This window comes from Orycteropus afer, unplaced genomic scaffold (assembly GCF_000298275.1).
Source record: "Orycteropus afer afer isolate SDZICR_OR568_19922 unplaced genomic scaffold, OryAfe1.0 scaffold00038, whole genome shotgun sequence".
NCBI lineage: Eukaryota > Metazoa > Chordata > Mammalia > Tubulidentata > Orycteropodidae > Orycteropus > Orycteropus afer.
In genome coordinates, this window is record NW_006921625.1 from 8,447,939 (window position 1) to 8,467,942 (window position 20,004).

Sequence of the window (20,004 nt, forward strand, 5' to 3'; positions counted from 1 at the left end):
CACTGTGCGTGTAACACGTGCCGACGGGACGCGGAGCACCACAGTGAGTGTAACACGTGCCGACGGGACCACGGGACACGGAGCACCACTGTGCGTGTAACACGTGCCGACGGGACCATGTGATGTGGAGCACTACTGTGCGTGTAACACGTGCCGACGGGACCATGGGACGTGGAGCACGACTGTGCCTGTAACACGTGCCAACGGGACCACGGGACGCGGAGCACCACTGTGAGTGTAACACGTGCCGACGGGACCACGTGATGCGGAGCACCACTGTGCCTGTAACACGTGCTGACAGGACCACGTGGTGCGGAGCACCACTGTGCGTGTAACACGTGCTGACGGGACCACGTGGTACGGAGCACCACTGTGCATGTAACACGTGCCGATGGAACCACATTGGTGTGGAGCACGACTGTGCGTGTAATACATGCCGATGAAACCACGTGACGCAGAGCACCACTGTGAGTGGTGAGAATGCTTTGTCTGGCCAGAGTGCATGAGAAGGTTTAAAAAAAAGTTTTAGCCTTGTGGACACATTAGTACATGTGAGCTGGGCTTAACTAAAAAACAGTTTTGTTGTTGCAATTAACTTCAGGGATGTTTTTATAAAAGAAAATAAATTTCTCCTGAAACATGGCACAGAAACTTTATAGACAGTCACTGTAGTGTCACTGCCTCTGAATGGTGTCACACCTGTGACAGCATCTTTGATGAAGTCCGCACCCCCCCTACGTCTCCCTAGTGACACCACTGATCCCCAGTCGCTCTGACCAAGAAGGAATTACTGCAAGGGGGGGGCCCACTGGAGGCCCCTCTCTGATTACAGCTGTACTGGCGGCCTAGTGGCTGCCACTGTGCTGTTTGCCTTCCCAAGTAGAGAGGCTGGAGTTGGGTCACAGGGCTGATGCCCATCATGGGTGCTTATGGTCAGCTGGGCTGCCCTGCCAGAGCAGTGTGACCATCCAGGGTGAGAAAGGGGCTTGCTGGAAGGGAGCTGGGCCTTGTCCCTCGTGCATGCTCTTGCTGCTCACAGATGGTGATCTTTGCTTTCCTCTGAACTCTTCCCCCCACCACCAAGAACTGTCCTCTTCCTGCTGCTGCTCCTGACAGCCACTCCCTGCCCAGAACTATCCGGCCTAGGGCTCTGGGCCCATCTCTCCTCTCTTCCTCTGCACTCCCCTGGACTCCATATGGTGAGAGGTGGTATGTGGGAGGAAAGCAGAGAGCGGCTCCCTTCAGGGTCACTACACACTGACCAAGTGTTGTCGGCGTTCTGGCATGGCCTAGATCTGCATGCGTGACAAATGGAAGTGTGGTGTGGGCAGCAGGAGGTGTCGGGAGGGAGAGGTGTCTGTGTGATGTTACCCCTCCCGTTCTTCCTTCACTGAGGAGCTGGGGTGCTGCAGTCTCCACCCCTCATGCAGACAGGAAATGGTGGCTCAGAGCCCCAGGGGCATACAGACCTCACAGCTGTGGGCATGGTGCTGGGATAGACCGTCAGTCAGACCCTGTCCACTATCTGCCACATGCTTCCCAGCCCCAGCCACCTTGGGGCTCTGCCAGGCCTCAGTGAGATACATGCCGTAAATAGCGCACGCAAGACCCCAGCTCGCCTCCATCTAACAGTGACGGCCCTGGAGAAAGGATGCGCGATAACCTGATGCCTCGCGTTGGTTCTGAGCGGCCCGCAGAGGCTCAGAGGAAGTTGAAGGGGTTTTGCCTCGGTTCCTAAACTGGCAACATCCTCCTCTGTAAATGCCATCAAGATAACAACAGGAAAACCCAAAGAAGAATTTCTCTTTTGTTTTCTAATCAGACTCAGAAGATAACAGACTGAGGGCTGAGCTGGAAAAAGAAGGCCCATGCTGGGAGGTTGGGAATGAGTCACACGGCCACTTGGGACAGCAGGTCAGCCCGGAGGCCCTGGGCCCCCATCAGGAAGTCACTGGGGTCCTCGGAGGCAGAGGCGGGACTTGAGGTGGGGAAGCTGCAGTTGTCTAAGGCCTGGAGAGGAGTGGGCTGGCCTGGCCTCCCTCCCTGCCCTCTGGGGAACATAAAATGGTTCTCTTCTCCATTTTTAACAAACTAAATGCCTGTGACAGCATGACTATCCCAAGTCCCCAGAGAGGTGAGAAAGAAGGCAGAAAGGGCTGATCGGACCAGCGTGTCCTTCCCTGGCATGGGCCGCCAGCCCAGGACTATGCTGTGTGTCCGTGGTGGCCTCGCACAGCCAGCTGACAGCCACGTCCAGGTCACCTTTCCCACTTCACCGCTGCACTCCTTGCCCAGCGGGTGCTTCCTGGTGGTGGTCTGACATAAGCTGCTGCCACTGGAAGGTCGTCCAGATGGGTGACCCAGGAAGACTGCCCGTCAGTGCCTCTCCGGGCAGGCTCTGGGCTATCCTCTGGTTTCCAGAGGAACCCCCTTCCTCGACCAGGCCCAGCCTCCAGTCTTCCTAACGGCTGGGCACAAAACAGGTCAGGGGCTGGAGCATTCCTGGCTGAGGGCAGTGAGGGGCTCTGTCCTCCAGCTCTCTTCCACAATGGTTGACAGTCATTTTTAGGGAACTTCTCAGGTGGGTGGCACCCTGGTGCTAACCAAAAGAACACTGGTTTAAACCTGCCAGCCAGCCACTCCATGGGGGAAAGATGTGGCAGTCTCCTTCCATAAAGATGACAGCTTTGGGGACCATGTGGGCAGTGCTGCTCTGTCCTGTAGGATCGCTGTGAGAAATCAACTTGACAGCAGTGGGTTTAGTTTTGGTTTGGTTTTTGCAGGTGGGTGGAGCCCTGGTGCTAATCAGAAGGATACTAGTTTGAATCTTCCAGCTTATACATTGTAAAAGTTCAACGTGACCCCACGCCTCCAGGAGGATCCTGGGCCGACTTCGCCACCAGTTCTGACTTTGCATAAGCTCACTCTAGTGAACACCCATTCCTGTGTGCAGTGCACTGGGAGCCTAGGCAGTAGGAGCCAGACAGATCTCTGCTCCCAGGGCCAGGATTGACCGAGGGCTCATCAGTGCTGGCTCAGTGCTGGGGGCACTGGAGGAAGGGGGTCCTGGAGGAGCTCACGCTGTGCTAGAGCCGCAGAGGAAGGACACAGACCCAGTGAGCTGACAGGTGGGGCAGGAAAACACACAGGGCGGGGTGGCGAGGAGGTAGTGGGTCAGGCCCTGAGGCTCATTCCTGCCAAGTGCATGAGTCAGGGAGTGTGGGCCTGCAAGCAATCCTGTAGCAGAGGATTTGCCCTGGGTTCTAAGCCTGTTGCTGAGAGGCCATGGATGGCTGTGAGCAGAGGAATAATGGGGCCTCCTCTCTGCTTTAAAAGGAGCTCTGGTGGCTCAATGCCTAAGGCATTTGACTGCTAACCAGAAGGTTGGCAGTTCAAACCCACTAGCTGCTTCATGGAAGGAAGAGGAAGTGATCTACTTCCACAGAGATTTATGGCCTTGGAAACCAAATGGGGGTCTCTATGAGTTGGAATTGCTTGATGGCAGTGACTGACTGACCTGACTCTCTACATTTAGAATGCTGACTCTGGGTGGAGACCGGGGCCATGGGCAGAGGGTGGGCAGCTGATGAGAGGGGCCTTTGGGATTTCATTGGGGATGGTGGTGGTCTGGAGCCACGGAGGGTGTGAGTATACACTACTTGTGAGTTTGAGGCCGCTCTGGGGATCAGCAGCAAGCAGGGAGAAGTGCTTGGTGAGTGAGTGAGTGACTGACTGGGTGAATGAATGACTGAACCAGTGAGTGAACAAGTGAGTGAATCAATGAATAAGTGAATGAGCAAGTGAACAAGAGTGAATGAACCAGTGAGCAAGTGAATAAGTGAGTGGGTGAATGAGTGAACCAGTGAGCAAGTGAGTGAGTGAATGAATGAGTGAGTGAATGAGTGAATGGGTGAACGAGTGAGTGAGTGAGTGAATGAATGAACCAGTGAGTGAGTGAATAACTGAGTGGGTGTGTGAATGAGTGAACCAGTGAGTGAGTGAATGAATGAGTGAGTGAGTGAACCAGTGAGTGAGTGAATGAGTGAAGGAATGAATGAGTGAGTGAGTGAGTATGTGAATAAGTGAGTGGGTACGTGAATGAGTGAACCAGTGAGTGAGTGAATGAATGAGTGAGTGAACCAGTGAGTGAGTGAGTGAATGAATGAGTGAGTGAACCAGTGAGTGAGTGAGTGAACCAGTAAGCGAGTGAGTGAACCAGTAGGGGGGTGAGTGAGTGAATGAGTGAATGAACCAGTGAGTGAGTGAATAAGTGAGTGGGTGAATGAATTAGTGAACGAGTGAGTAGGTGAATGAACAGGTGAACCAGTGATTGAGTGAAGAAGCACCTCCTGGACCTTGAGGGCTATGGCAGACTGACTAACTGGATGAGCTGGGAGACGTGGCATCTCTTGCCTGGTGGCGGCCTCTCACTCACGTGCCCACACTCAGGTGCCTTTAGTCAGGAGGGCCCCCGTGGTGCCCCTCTGCTGAGAGGACAGGTGCACTCAGTGGAGGGTAAACGCCTGTGACAGTATGCACTCCTGTATCAGGGCTAGGTGCTGGTCTGCTTCCTGCTTTTGTCAGCAAAGCCCCAAGCCTGCCGCACCTCCCCAACCTTCTCTCTTCTTTCCTGGCCCCATCCAGACTGGAGTTTCTTTGGGCTCCGGGTTCCTGTCAGCCCTCCTTCTGCGATGGCAAACACAAGGGCTGGGGTGCTTTCACAGTGTTTCTGTGTGTCTGGGCCTGTAGCCTGGGAGCTGGCTTTTTTTGTCAGGCAGGGCTGCTATGTCTCCTAAACCTGAACCTGGAGCGAGGGGCCTGCCTACTATCCCAGTGTTCTGGTTCCCTAGTGCCACTCTGACAAGAAATATATACCACAAATGGGATGGCCTTAACAAACAGGAGTTTATTCTTACAATTTGGAGGCTTTAAGTCCAAGTTCAAAGTGGCAGACTCTAGGGGCTGGGTAAAAGCCCCTCAGCCTTGAGGTCCAGCTTTGCCTCCTGCTCCCGGTCCACTGGAGCTAGAGGCGTTTCTTCACTCAGACAGCTGTTGGCTGCTGAGGCTGAGAAGCCCCAAGGTTGACAAGTAAAAAGGCACAGTCCCCATGTTACCAATCCACACAGCAGGCCATTAACTTAAGTCCACTGTAAGTCCCAAGGTCGGCAGAGCATAGCAGGCTGCTGAGCAACAACACAGCTACATGCAGGGTCCAAGCATGCCGAAGGCTAGAGATCATTCCCAAATCTCCTGCTTATATACAGGAAGCAGACCACATACCCAAAGGCAGCCACTCAGCTGCTCCCAGTAGATTCCACCATGGAGTTGATTACTAGTCTCATCATGGGGAGTACATCCAGCTGCCCAGCCACTCAACCAGGCCCAGCCAAGTTGACACACAAACATAACCATCACACCCAGCCATAGTCCTGGCTCTCATATGCTTGCCATCCCTTTTCCACATGGTGACTTTGTTGCGAGCTTTTAGCTGCACATCTGGCGGTGTGCAGTGTGCCGGCTGGGAGGGAGGCAGGTACAGCTGAATGGGATTCTTTCCAGATACTTCCAAGGTGGCTGTCGATTGGGTAGTTAAGTTGGGCCCTAGGAGGGCACTCTTTGCTGATAACATAGGATGGCTTTAACCCAAGGGAAGGGTTCACTGGAGCAGGCCTGCTCAAACCTGTACAGCTATAGGTTTTGCTCATCCTTCCGAGCCAGCCCTGATCTCCCACTCCCAGCCCAGCCCTTGGCACCCTAGCTGATGGCCAGCCCTGCCTTTCTCTACTATAGTCCTTTGTCTTCTTGGCTGTCTCCTCCATGCCATGAGAGCTTCCTGAGGACTGAGGTGGGCCCTTCTTCAGCCCTGTATCCTCAGGTAGCCCAGGGTTGGCACTTATCACCATTGTAAAGGTTCTGGAATAGTGCAGCTGGGCTGGGGACAGGCGAGCTGGTGCCAGGTGCTTGCCACCCTCTTACCTGGGTAGGACAGATGTTCCCTGGTCAGCCCTACCCTCATCTGTCAGGGCCTTAAAGCACCAGGACTGGGCTCCTGCCACTTCCTTCTCCTTGGCCTGTGAACCTGTATATCCCTGTTGTTTGGGAGGCTTGGGGCTCCTCCTGGAGCTGAGCGCTGGTTCCTCACTGTGTACCTGACCCCCAGCACGGTGCCTGCACATAAATATCGTCCCTACTGAGTGAATACATGAATGAGTCTTTGGAATCCTGGGGCATCATTTGGTTTTCACCAGGGGTCAGATCTGGGCTCTTGACATGGGCCTCCTGATCACAGATGACTTCTGGAATTCTCACACGCTTGTCACATGGAGCGGGTTTCTCAGACATGGGCTCTCCTGTGTGGGTGCTGGGCATAGGGATTGGGGTAAGCAGGGGGATGTTTACAGTGGAAAGGAAAACCGTTGTGTACCTTTGCTGCCCGAGGTGTTCAGGTGGAGCTGTTGGGTTGAGGACAAACAGAACTGAAGTGTCTGTTGGAGTTCGGAGAGAATGCTTGGGGTGGGGGCCGTGTTGGCATCACAGAGCAGCCTGTAGATCAGTGGCCAGCCCCCTGAGCTCTCCTAGAGGAGGAGGGAGTCCTCTGATACCTGAAAGGGAGGGTTCTGGGGGTTGACATGGGGCCTCTGTACTGCAAGTTCTTTCTCCACCAGGGGAGGTCCCCTTCTTGCCCAGCCCAGGCTGCGGGAGGCCTTATGTTCAGTGCAACATGGTGGGGTTAGCTCAGCTGTTTGCCCTCACACCTTCTGTGCTCTCAAATCGCTGATGTGGAAGAACCCTCTCGTGTCGGGAATCACGGGGCTTCCTGGTGTGTTTTCAAAGCCATTGACTTGATGGACTCCATAACTCACTGGAAACTTTGGACAGAGTCTAAGCCTAATTAGATGCCAACGTGTGTTCAGACTCTCTTCTCCTCTCCCTGGTCTGACCCTGGGAAAGAGCTGGTGCCCCTTGAATTCTGACTTTAGCGAGTGCTCAGTACAGAGCCGTGTGAAACCTGCTTCCATGACTTGAAGGAGTGAATAGCTTTTCTGGTTGTTTTCAGCACACGCCTGGGAAGATGAGTCAAGGACCCACCCTTTTCTCTTGTGGAGTTATGGGTAAGTAGCCAAGGTGTCTGTGTGCTCTACTATTCCGTCCTCCTGCAGTCCCCCACCAAGGCCCGAGCCTTCCCGGTGAGAGGCTGCGAGTACGGTCTGAGCTGCCGAGTGGTTTCTTCCGTGGGTGCTCACTGTCAGGATCATGGGAGGCAGGGGCACTCCCGGGGGCTGCTGGGCTGAGTGAGGCGAGGCTCCGGGCATGAGCAGGACAGAGTTCAATTCCAGCTGTCACATGGGTCGTTCTGATTGCTAAAATCTCTTGTCCTTATTTATTTATTATTACTACTATTTAGAAAGTGGACTGTAATATAAATTATGAACTAAAGTCTGCCATGGCTCCCCAGCACAGTGACAAAGCTGTGACTGTCATGTGTATTTCCATGTTCTGTCCTTTTCCTCACAGTTGAGATGCAGTGAGCATACAATCACATAAAAACATAGACAGTAAAACCTGAAAAAACCAGAACCTGGGAAAGGCAGAAACCTGTCAGAGAAGAAAAATGCAAATATTTTCCACTAAGAGAGAGCGATACAAAAGTGGGGAGACCACACCTGGGCAAAGGTGGGAAACCTGTGAGACCTAGAAAAACATGGCAGACATATCAGGTCCTGGCTTTCACAGATTTCACTGCGTGCATGTATGTGTATATATATGCACATACATGTGTGTGCACGTATACACACACATACACACACACCCTACATACACATGTATGCACACACGCGTGCATATATACAGATGTGTGTGTGTGTGTACGTACATGTACATATACATACACGGAGCTCTGGTGATGCAGAGCCTAAGGCATTTGACTGCTAACCAGGTTGGCAGTTCAAACCCACCAGCTGCTCTGTGGAAGTAAGACGGGGCAATCTGCTTCCATAAAGATTTACCACCTCAGAAACCCAGTGGGGATGCTGTGAGTTGTAATTGACTTGATGGCAGTGGGCTTTTTTTTTTTTTGGTATATATGTACATGTATATATGTATATAAATAGTATATGTGTATACATGTGTGTATGTGTACATATGTGTATATACGTGTATATAGAACATACATTGCAATCTACTTGCATATATTGTTGTTTTCCAGTTTTGTGGTGGTTACTATCACTTCTCCAAGAAGTCAAATTGTTCATTCCATCCGTTTTCATGAGTTTATAATACTGCATCATATGGATGCATCAAAATGCATTTAATGATTTCAGTTTCTTGCTTGTTGGGTGGAGTGGCTCTGTCATAATTAACAGCGACTCCCAAAGTGTGTCTTTATCTGCTTTGGGGTTATTCTTTGGGATGGTCCCTGAAGTCAGACAGAAAGGCTGGAGGGCATGACCCAGGACCCTTTTGAAGACTCTTGATTCTCATTGCTGGGGCTTTCCTGTTGCTGTGTGAGTGTGAATTACTGTTGTTTTTAAGGGAGAGAGAGGGGACCCTACTGACCATATTGATTTCTTCCTGCTCCAGGTGAGGGGGACAGTTTCTCCTTTTGTTGCCCCTCCATGAGGTCAGGCAGGACCCCTGAATCTCTTGGCACCCTTTGGGGACACCTGGCCAAAGGACTTTGTGTAATGCCCCCCATTGGATCTGAGACCAGACTTGGGTGATGGCTAGCCACTCGGGCTTTCTACTGCCATCTCCCCCATCAGACCATAGGCAGCCTTCCTCGCCTCTGGGCGCAGTGTTTGCTCTTTCTCCTCTAGACTCAGTGCCTGGCTGTGGCTGAGGTGATGGTGATGAACTGGGCTCTGCATGAGCGTCTCCAGTGCACGATCCACTGACCCCCCCAGGAGCTCCAGGGTAGTGGGGCACTCTGTTCACTTATGGGGACCAGCCCTGTGGTCACATATGTATTTACGTGTATGGATCCCGGTAGATCTCCATCATGCCCAGCCCAGGGAGAGAGCCCTGGATGTGCTCTTGAATCTGCCACCAGAGGCAGGGGAAGCGAGCGCTCCCCTGGCCTTGGTTTACCATGTGACATACTTCTGAGGCTGTCCCCACGTGTGGCTGCATGAACACCTCCTGGGGATTAACACCTTTCAGTAAACCACGTGGCCCAAGCTTGCCCTGTCCCTTGCCCTGTTGCAGGCTTCCTGGGCCCCTTGTGTGGTTGAGCTGTTGTCACGCCCAGGAAGGGGCATGCCCTTGGGCATGCCTGCCCTGCACGGCCTGGGGCTTAGCTCTGCCCTGGGCTTTGGAGGGTTTGCTCTTTATCCCAGGGCTGTCCGTGGGCAGGCTTCCTTGGCTCTTCCTCATAGATGGCAGATAGGGCTCCTCTGGGTTTGCTGTGGGCAGCGTCAGGGCCCACAGAGCCCCTCTGAGAGGATTTCCTGACTCTTGTAAGCCTCAGTCTCTCATCTGGAGGGGCCGTTTGTGTAGTCCTCTGTAGACTTGCTGTGAGGAGTGAGAGGTTGTGTGAGTAAAGGGTTGGCTCAGAGTGAGTGCTGCATACATCACAGGTTAAAAGAGGACTGAGGCCTAAACTAAGAACTCTGTTGAAGCTCACATGAAGGGCACTGTGGTATCCTCTGGTTATTGTTGCAGGTGACAGCGTCCTCCTTGTGGAGGCAGATAGGAGGCCCCTGGGAAGGGCACCCTGGGGGGAGACACTCTCCTCAGACTTGTGCTCCGAGCTGGCCTGACCTGTGGAGCCCAGGGCCTGCCTCCTGTGCATGCCTTCTCTGGCCTCAGGATCCCTCCCAGACCCCAGGGCCTCAGCCACATGCACCTTCCTTCCTCTTCTCTGCGGGGCAGTGCCAGGACTGCCCTCGGGGCAGGAGATGCTGGCTCAGGCGGTCGGGAGCCCGCTCCCCTTCCCCTCAGCTTCTTCCACCCTGCTCCTCAGCTGATGAAACCTGACCCACCTGACAGCGGGTTCTTCGTTCACCACACTGCATCTGAGTGTCGTGCTCTAATAACTGCTTACTGAGCACCTACTGGGTGTCAGACGCTTGGTGCAGGCACAGGGAGAGAGTCAGACCAGCCCTGGCCTCCAGGAAGGTTCTGTCCAGCGGGGGAGCTAGGACGATGCACAGCTAATTCTCCTGCATTAGGCCACAACGTGTCAACACTGAGGGTCCTGAGAGCAATGGGCAAGTCACCCCTGCTTCCTTAGCCTCAGTTTCCTCATCTTGACGACACAGTGTCTGCCTGTGGGGGTTTAAAGAGACAGCAGCACCCAGGTAGCACCCTGCTCAGCCCTCTAGCCCTAGCCCTCCCACCAGCCTCCATGTGTCCTGCCAGCACTCCAGGTGGGGGCTCAGCTTACCTCCCCAGCCCACGTAGCCCCGGAATGGAGGTTTGGGGACCCCACCCTGTGCAGTGAACTGTGAGTACACCTCAGACAGTGAGGTTGACTCTCAGGTGATGACAGGGAGGACACGAATTCCTTGTGAGCCTGGTGGGACTTTTAGAGGACTTTGGGCCTCTCCAAGGACAGATGATACCCTGCCAAGGTAAAAAGTCATATTACTATAATCACCACATGCCCTCCTTGATCCCTGGAGATAAAGGACAAGCTTTCTGGCCTGATCATGGGACAGCTTGGCCCTGTGACTTGGGCTTAGCTTTGCTCCTGAGTCCATACAAGGAGACCTCCTGAGTCCATACAAGGAGACCTCCCAGTTCAAGTCTCAAAATCCCTAAGAAAATCCAGGCGGTACTTCTTATGTTGTTCAGGTGGCCCAGCCTTCCCTGTAGGACTGAGATAAAGCTGCCACTCCTGTTCTCCAGTGCTCCCAACAGTAAGCTTTTCTTAAGTACTTGGAGCTGTGTCCACAGGCCTTCCCTGCTGCCATCCTCTACGTGCTTGGGAACTTGATAGAAAGAAGCATGTTTGCTCCTTTCCAAAAGGTGAGAGGGAACAGAGCAGGTCCAAGCCAAGATGTGGATGGAAGAAGTGGGCAGAGAGGAGCAGAGCTGCCACCAGCCTGCCCCACTGGGACCAAGGCCCTTCCCAGGGCACCTATCCTCAACCTCCTGGTTTCCCTTCTCACCCCTGGGCTGTTCTCAGCAGCACATCTTCTGCTCTAAACCAAACCGAACTCACTGTCCTCGAGTCAGCTCTGACTCACAGCACCTCCCACTGGGTTTCTGAGGCGGTAGATCTTTACGGAAGTACATTGCCCCATCTTCCTTCCATGGAGGAGCTAGTGGGTCTGAACCACCAGCCTTCTGGTTAGCAGTCTGATACCTTAGGCACTATGCCCCCAGAGCTCCTTATCTTCCTCTGATGAACTGGAATTTCCTTAACAAACAGCCTTCCTGGACTGACCAATCCCTGTGTGCTCACCTCAGGAAACGGCATGCAGGTGGCACCTACTTAGGCGTGGCTGCCTAGTGCTCAGCTGCCAGGCCATTGAACTGTCCCCAGTTCCTGGTCTTTGGTTTCTGGTGGGTGCTAACAGGCTTCAGCCGGCGGAGAGAACCATTCTGGTGGGGAATGATGGGCCACTCATGAATCTTGGGGCCATAGTCCCCTCGGGGTCCCGCATTTGCATAGTGGATGCTTCTCTGGGCTGAGTTGGGGTCACACGCACTTGCTTAATCTTCTTTCATGAAACAGGGCAAGTGGGGTGGGAGCAGGCTTCATTCACTCCCCTGGCTAATTGCAGCCGTTCAAAGCACTCTGTACTGTGGGGACAATGGACACTACACATTTCCATTCTTCTCACCACTCAGAGCTGAGGAGAAGACCTGGAAATCAGATCATACGTGAGAGCGAGTGCAATCCTAATTATTTCAAAAGGCCACTAGGAAAAGTCTTGTAAAGACAAGTCCGTGGGCAGAGAACAAAACAATTCATATGCTAAAAAAAATTGGATGGGAACCCGTAATTACTTTAGGAGTTATGGTAATAAATTATTTATTAATGTAAATGACTTCACAGGCATAGAACATAGAGGAAACTTGAGCAGAAGGATCATACATTATGTATAAAAAGGAATTGTAAAAATATTACAGCGACCCTCCTTGTGTCACTCGCTCAGGTTCGTCAGCATTTTAATTGTCAGCCCTTAGACTCGGCATTTAATTACTGGACTGTTGAAGTCTCCTCTGTACATAAAAGGGTTGCTCCCTGGGGGCACTCTCTGTAGTCATTTCTCCAAGGTAGACCAGTTGGCTTTGTGGAGCTGTCCAGAACGAGGAGATTGCCCTATGTTGTGGGTTGAGTAACTCCTGGTCTTTTAACTCAGCCATGATGGGTCGTTGGAAGGGGAATGCAATTGCTCCTTGTATGAAAAGATCAGCATTTGGAGAGTGTTGGTTTCCTAGAACAAACACACATGCGAACATGTGTGCGAGGCCAGAGGAACACCAGTACCAACCCCCCAGAGCTGCTCGATCCCAGCTTCAGGCCCCTGACGCACTCCACCAGCCATTTTGACTAGAGATGGCCATTTTGACTAGAATCACAGCTCCTATAGTAGCTGATTCTTAGCCAAGTGTAGGCTGGACTGAGACTCATTTTCATTAATGAAAAGTACACCCTTATACAAGTATAGTTTTTAATCCCCGAATAGGGTCAAGTTCACCGTACAGAGTGCTGTAAATTTGGGCTGGCAACAGTGACCCATTTCAGATAATATTTCTGGAATAAAGTACAGAAAGGAAGGAGATGCAAAATGTAGTTGGTCCATGATAGCTGTTTACAGCGACAAGGGAAAAGAGAGCAGCCTGAGCTCGGATTGACCTGACTCAGGGGGCAAGGGGGCCTGATCACTGTCCAGTTCCCTTGCACGTGGATAGACAGAGGGAGCAGGCTACGCAGACCAGATGTAGTCTAAGCTCTGCCACCTGCCAGCAGTGTGTCCACAGGTGAGACTGACTGCCTCCCAGAACCATTCCTCTAGTGATACACGGGGCTCAGCGTAGGGCATCATGAGGTGAGTAACGTGCTGGGCAGTGGTGAGCACTGCATCCCAGCTCTTGCTCTTGCCCAGTGTCAGCAGGGGTCCCAGTGGCAGGTTGGTTGATTAAAAGTGAACGTGGGGTTATTGACAGTTTCCTGTGGCACTGCCCCTCTGCCAGGCCCCTGGTGGTGTTGTGGCGAGCAGCTTTGTTGTGTGGACAATTTAAGACGAATCACACACAGGCTGCCAGGTCCACGTGCTTCGTGCACACCTATGCCTAGGATGGGAGCTTCCTGTCCCTCCTGAGTGTCTGTTGCCATCATGAAAACTGGTCTTCTCTACAGTTTTCTTCATGCCGCTGGAGAGTCCAGGTCAGAGCTGAAAGGGCTGTCAGAGACCCCCAGTGCACCTGCCTTGGGCAGATGAGGAGACCCCCAGTCCAGAGCTTTCTCCATGCTTCCACACTATCTGCTTGGGGATCCTTTCAGGCCTCTTTCTATAGCGCCAGCTGCCATGGCCAGCCCCACAGGTTACTAAAAGCTGTGTCAGAAAGGCACCTCAGTGAAAGGAACCACGTTTCCTTCTTGTCTCCTTTGAAAGGGTGGGTGAGCTTCTACTCCCCTCCCAACCCTACCCAGATCAAGCCTACATTCCTTGCAGCCCTGAGTCCAAGTTCGCAGGGCTCAACCCAGAGGGCAGAGGCGAGATCCTTCTCGTTAGCACCAGTTGACAGGGTGAAAGCCAGGAATGAGTTGGCCAAGTGTGATCTGGCTGGAGGCTCGTGGCCTGGGCCTGGAGGGCTGCGAGATTCCTGCATCTTAGGTCTGTGCTTAACCTTTTCTGGGAACCACATTCTGCTGTCATTATGTCACCGTACGACAGCCTCAGAAACAGCACAGAGGTCAGGCATCCAGGCCGGAAAACCCTCTCTCTTGCAACAAGAAGGCTTATAGTCTCCAAGGATTTGGGCCTCTCTGAATTTTCCTTCAAGTTTGAGGGCAGAAATAGAAACAAGAGTATTTGAGGTCATGTACTAGTCCTGATCCTCTGGTGTTTGTTCCTTACAGCACTAGGGCCTGTGCACTGAGTCTTCTCCCTCCTTGATTGCAAGTGCAGGACAAACCCTCCAGAGTGGGCTTCCTGGGGGCCTCTAATGGTCAGCGATCAGAAGCTTGTCACAGTCATTGAGCCTCAGCTTCAGGGGAGACCGGAGGTCACCTAGTCAGGCGGTGAGAGAAGCAGGCCTCAGGATGTTTGTGTGGTCCCTCAAGTAGAGGCAAAGCCAGTGTGCTTACGCCACACAGATACACATGTGCACATAACATGCACACGCTCAAGCACATGCTTCATGCATACTCACATGCACTCATCTGCCCACTCAAACACACCCTCACATATATGCTGCCACACATGCACTCACATGTGCATGTGTGCTCACACAGACTTGCATGTGCACATGTATATGCTCCCACACATGCAGTCAAACTCACACGTGCGTGTGCATGTAGAGTATACATTTATGCTCAGACACACCATATACACTCCTGTACACACTCACATGGACATATGCATGTGTAATTTAACACTCACTTGCACATACATTCATAAACACACACACTCATTTATAATGTCGTACTTGTAAAGGTAGGCTTAGAAGGGAAATGGAGACATTTTAGATGACTCCTGAAGGGTAAAAGGCGGGGATGGAACAGCAGTTAAACAGTTGATGTCAGCTGTGGCCACCATTCTGTGTGACAGCTCAGCCAGAGCCAGGTGTTGCACTTCAGGTGGCTAGGAACACCCTTAATGCAGCTGTGGGACACAGGGTTCTAGGGGGAAGGTAACCACTGCCATCAAGTTGATTCTCACTTATACTGAAACCAAACCAAATTCAGTGCCGTTGAGCCGGAGCTGACTCAGCAACCCCTCCTTGGGTTCCCGAGGCAATATCACTACGGAAGTAGATTGCCCAACCTTCCTTTCGAGGAGCGGCTGGTGGGTTTGAATCGCCAGCCTTCTGGTTAGCAGTCAGATGCCTTAGGCACTACGCCACCAGAGCTGCCCCAACTTACACTAGAGGGCTTGGAATGCATCGTCTTTGTGAGCCCTTGGCTTCTCAGGCCTTTTCCAGGGCTGTCTCCGTCCAGAGTGTGTTGTGTGACTTGACAAGGAAGTCTGTGCTTCTTTCTGAGTATGTGAAAGGTGAAATTGTCCCTTTTCCATAGTTCTCTTTTCTGTGGTAGGCTAAAGACAGCAACCAGAACATACCAACTGTCAGTGATTTTCTAACTCCAAAGTTGTGGAGTCTAAACTAGAAACTTCCTGGGTGTGGCTGCATGGTCTGACTGATTTGCCATCCTGACGGTGTTGGAGAACCAGACCCTTGTGTGGTCTGTAGTCTAAAAAAGTGGTTCTCAGCAACTTTGTGTTGGAGTGACCTGGTGAGCTTGTTAAAATGCAGATTCCTACCTCTTGAGATTCAGATTTACCAAGCTGGGGCGGGGGGGACAGGCTAGGATTTTACCCAACACCCTCAGGATGCTCCTATAGGTGGCCGAGAAACCACACTCTGAGATGACAGGTTCCCATTCTAGCCAGATTCCACAAAGCTTGATATCCAGGCATGGAAAACCGGGCCCCAGACAGAGGAGCACTTGCCAGTCGTGGTGTTCATCACGGCGACATTCTGAGAGCCCGCTCTTTGTCCGCACAGGCCATGTGCAGGCACTGAGTTGATTCTCATGTTAGCCCTGCAATGTGGTCACTAGTTCTCACCCCCATTTCAGAGATGGGGAAACTGAGGCTGAGAGAGAGTAAGTAACCTGGCAGAGCTGAGATTTGAACCAGGAACCACGCCCTTCCCACCACACCAAGTGCCTACTGCTCCATAGACTTGACATCCAAGGCCATTGTCACTTGAAAAAAGGCAAAAGCGTTAGCGATGTTGGTGCAGAAGCGATCCTGAGTGGTGGGATTAGCGATGTTGGTGCAGAAGCGATCCTGAGTGGTGGGGCGAGGGCATCCAGGACCCTCTCCCTGGAGCTTAGCAGAAGCTGCTTATGCAGCGCCATTGGGGCTGCTGTTCAGGTTACTTTGCTGGGAAACGTTTGCTTCTGTTCCTGTTTCTTTTGTCTGCTGACCTGACCCAGCAAATCGCTCTGTTTCCTGAGAGAAGGGGGCAAATACAAGGGCTAAACATAGCCTTGGCTGTTTTGACTGCTCTTACATTGTACTTCTCAGAGTGATAAAGAGAGCAGCAGTGACAGTATTATCTGCTGGGCAGACAGGGCAGGTGGGCACCTGATTGGTGGTGACACAATAGGAGTGATGGCATCTGACCATGCTTTGTGTTTTCAAAGCACGTCAGGCGTTCCTCCACCAGCCATTCTCCCACGCAGCCATCCACAGCCCAGGCAGGGTAGAAATTTGAGAGTTACCTACAGGCTGAGCAGATCGAGAGCCAGCCCTACAGCTGGCACGGACGCTCATTCCTCTCGTCCGACCCCCGTCACACTGGGGATTTGAGTTACCTATAGGCTGAGCATATTGAGAGCCAGCCCTACAGCTGGCACGGACGCTCATTCCTCTCGTCCGACCATTGTACCTGAGTTTCATAAAGAGCTGCTAGTGCCCGAGAATCACCCCAGACCACGTCCACAAAACCTGCAGGGGTGTGCATCACGGACACTTTTTAGGACTCTGAGGATGATTTTGATTCCACGGTTCCTGCAGTTTGCTCTCCTGGGCAGCTGTGAGTAGTTGGGGCCTTGGTGCTAGGCTGAAAAGCTGGCCTTCTTTCTGGGAGGCAGTGGGCCATTGCTGAAGATAGTGGGCACTGGGCATGTGCCTCAGAAAGTTCTCTGGAGGCAGGGAGAAGGCTGAGTGGGTGGAGTGGGAAGGTCCCGAGGGCTCTAGGCAGGAAGCAGGGAGCTTATGGCATGATGGCCTTAAGAAGGGAAAGGGGCTGCCAGAGGCCAGACAGTGTGTTCATGTTGAACTGGCTCCCAACTCCCTTATCTTGTCATGATTTCCCCAGAGAGGGGAAAAATTCCAGAGCAGTGACATAAAAGTGGAACACAAAATGGTGTCCTCTGGGGATAGGCTCATCACGGGTCTCCCAGGGGCTGACCGGCAACTGCCGGGGCGCCATCTCGAGGCTCTTTGTGTTCTGTGCTGAGCCCTCTGGTTGCTCCCTCAATCTGCCACGTTCCTGCCCACCTGGCGCCTCAGTGTCTGGTTCCAAAGAGAAGTCAGTGGCCAGCCATCATTCTATAGGAACTTCCTGAAAGACCCACAGGAGCAAACTCAGAGGAGGATGGGATGGTAGCCCACTCTGGCCCAGGACACTTGCAGGCTTAGTGGGCAGCCCCCTTCCTTTTTTACCAAATGTGTTGTTTTTCTGATTTGATGACGTATTTTTTCCTGACAGAAAACTTGGTTGTTATTGTTGTTATGTACCCTCGAGTTGGCCCCGACTCACAGTGACCCCTCCTTGGGTTTCCGAGGCGGTGTCACTACGGAAGTAGATTGCCCAGCCTTACTTCCAAGGAGTGCCTGGTGGGTTTGAACCACCAGCCTTCTGGTTACCAGTCCAGTGTTTTAGGCACTATGACACCAGAGCTCCTAAAGAGATGGCTTGGCTACCTAAGGAGAGAATACAAATCATCCACTTATCTACCAGTCACCTGGGGGAACTTGATTTCTTTCTCTCTGGTCCTCACATTTTGCCCATTTTGCTAATAAGAAGTCCTGCTTGGTGTATGGTCCTCTGTGCGGTTTCTTGCTCCTCGGCATTATGTCAGTATTTCCCATGTCATTGCATGGCTTCTTCCTGCTGCAGGTTATTCCTTGGTGATTTAACTCACCCCCAAGTGTTGTTGTTGTTGTTGTTATTATGTGCCGTCGAGTCGGCCCCGACTCATAGCGACCCCTCCTTGGGTTTCCGAGGCAGTATCACTACGGAAGTAGATTGCCCAACCTTCCTTCCGAGGAGTGGCTGGTGGGTTTGAACCGCCAGCCGTCTGGTTAGCAGGCAAGTGTCTTAGCCACTATGCTACCAGAGCTCCCCCTCCCCCAAGTGTAGGACATTTAAATTATATTTGTCATTTTGCTGTCACTCTTGTCATCTTGAGTGACATTATCACACAGAAGTTTACACTTTTTCCTTAGATAATATCCCTTTCAAATCAGGAAATAGGATAGTCATAACTCAGTGTTAGTTTTGTATTTATTATTCTACCGAATGTTCAAATGCTGATTAGTATCAGATTTAAGCCATTATAAAATTGCAGCAAATGCTTGAAGGAACGGTGTCCGTTGGTAGAGAGACATATTTTGAACAATGTGTGTTACTGGTAGATGCCATTGAGCAGGCTCTGACTCATAGCAACCCCATGTGCAGCAGAGGGAGAGCTGCCCAGTCCCCGTGTGCAGCAGCAGGAGACCCCGCCCAGTCCCCGTGTGCAGCAGAAGGAGACTTGTCCAGTGCTGCACCAGCCTCACAGTCCCTGCCGTCCTTGAACCCGTTGTTGGGGCCGCTGTGTCAGTCCGTCTCATTGAGAGTCTTCCCGTCTCACTGACCCTCTACTTGACCAAGCACAATATCCTTCTCCAGGGACTGTACCCTTCTGACAACCTGACCAAAGTTTGAACAACATACCCTACTTAGAAAAAGAAACTCTTTGGGGATTTTCATTTCTCTGGTTCATTGAAAGGGACATGTATCAAGATTGCTGTGTGCCAGGGCCAGCAAAGCTTCAGAGATGCTATGAGTTGGATGTTGGGGACAGCTCTGTTTTCCCTCTCTCCTACCTCTCCAGTGTCTCAGCCACTCCTTTGTGCCTTGGGTCTCATGACTGAGGCAGGGTGCCCAAGCAGAAGCAGTATGGCATTTAACCCTCATTGGCCTTTTTTCCTTTGGCTCAGGGACCTTCCTTTGCTCCACCTCTGCCCCCATTGCCCACCCCCAAGTAATTTCCCTGGAATCTGTCAGGTTGTGGCTTCATGTGATGCCCAGCTCCAGGTCTCTAAGGGTTCTCTCTTAGGGCCTTTTGGAGACGGGCCGCTGGAGAGGAGACCATACATAGTCCTCACTGTCTGGAGCTCTCAGGCAAGCTGATTGCCCAAGCACTCAGCCCATCTACTGTATATGTCCTGGGGCAGGGCCAAGGTCAGGGGCCCCTGTGGCCCTCTAGCATAGTAGTGCAGTGAAAGAGCATGGGCTTTGAGAGGCCACACTGGTTACTTGACCTCCCCAAGCCTCAGATTTCTCATCTGGGCTGTGATGGTGCCTGCATGCAAGGTGATGTGTGAATCGTAGGGCTTCTGGTGACTCATTAAGCAGTGGGACCGTGGTGTGCATCCAAGTACCTGCTGAATATCTTGGTTCTCCAGAGCTGCTGTGACGGAAAGAGCACAAGTCCATAGCTTTAACAAGCAGAGATTGATTCTCACAGCTTGGGAGACTGGAAGTCCTACTTCATGCACCAGGGGAGAGGAAGAAGGTCCTTATCTCTCTGAGCTTCTGTGCTGGTGGTCATATGGCCTGGCATCCCTTCCCCCATCTCTGCTCTGTTCACTTGTTTGATCTCTTTTATATCACAAAAGAGGTTGATTTGAGACATGCACTACCCTAATCTTGGCTCATTAACATAACAAAGACAGACCCATCCCAAATGGGATTATGACAACAGGCATAAAGGTTTGGATTGACAGTACCTGTTTTGGGGGGACACAGTTCAATCTGTAACAGCATCTCCCCTTCCACCAACCAGCGAAGATCAGTTTTCTCCACGTTCACATCGGCACAGTTTATAGATAGATGGAGATTGCAAAGAAGAGAAAGTGCTAGCACATTGCTCCCTGGCTATTGTTGTTGTTGTTGTTAAGTGCCATCGAGTCGTTTCCGACTCATAGCGACCCCATGCACAGCAGAATGAAACACTGCCCGATCCCGCGCCAGCCCCACAATCCCTGCTATACTTGAGCCCATCATCATAGCCACCGTATCAATCCATCTCCTTGAAGGCCTCCCCCT

The 20,004-nt window shown here is 52.2% G+C and overlaps 1 protein-coding gene across 1 annotated transcript in view; it reads left to right on the forward strand.

Moving 5' to 3' along the window:
* The window catches only part of FAM53B (family with sequence similarity 53 member B), a 72,278-nt gene that overhangs the window by 5,752 nt on the left and 46,522 nt on the right, over positions 1 to 20,004 (forward strand). The window contains exon 2 of the mRNA XM_007936900.2: positions 7,058 to 7,112. Coding sequence (XP_007935091.2) covers positions 7,058 to 7,112 — 55 coding nt within the window. The remainder of the gene's footprint in view (positions 1 to 7,057; positions 7,113 to 20,004) is intronic.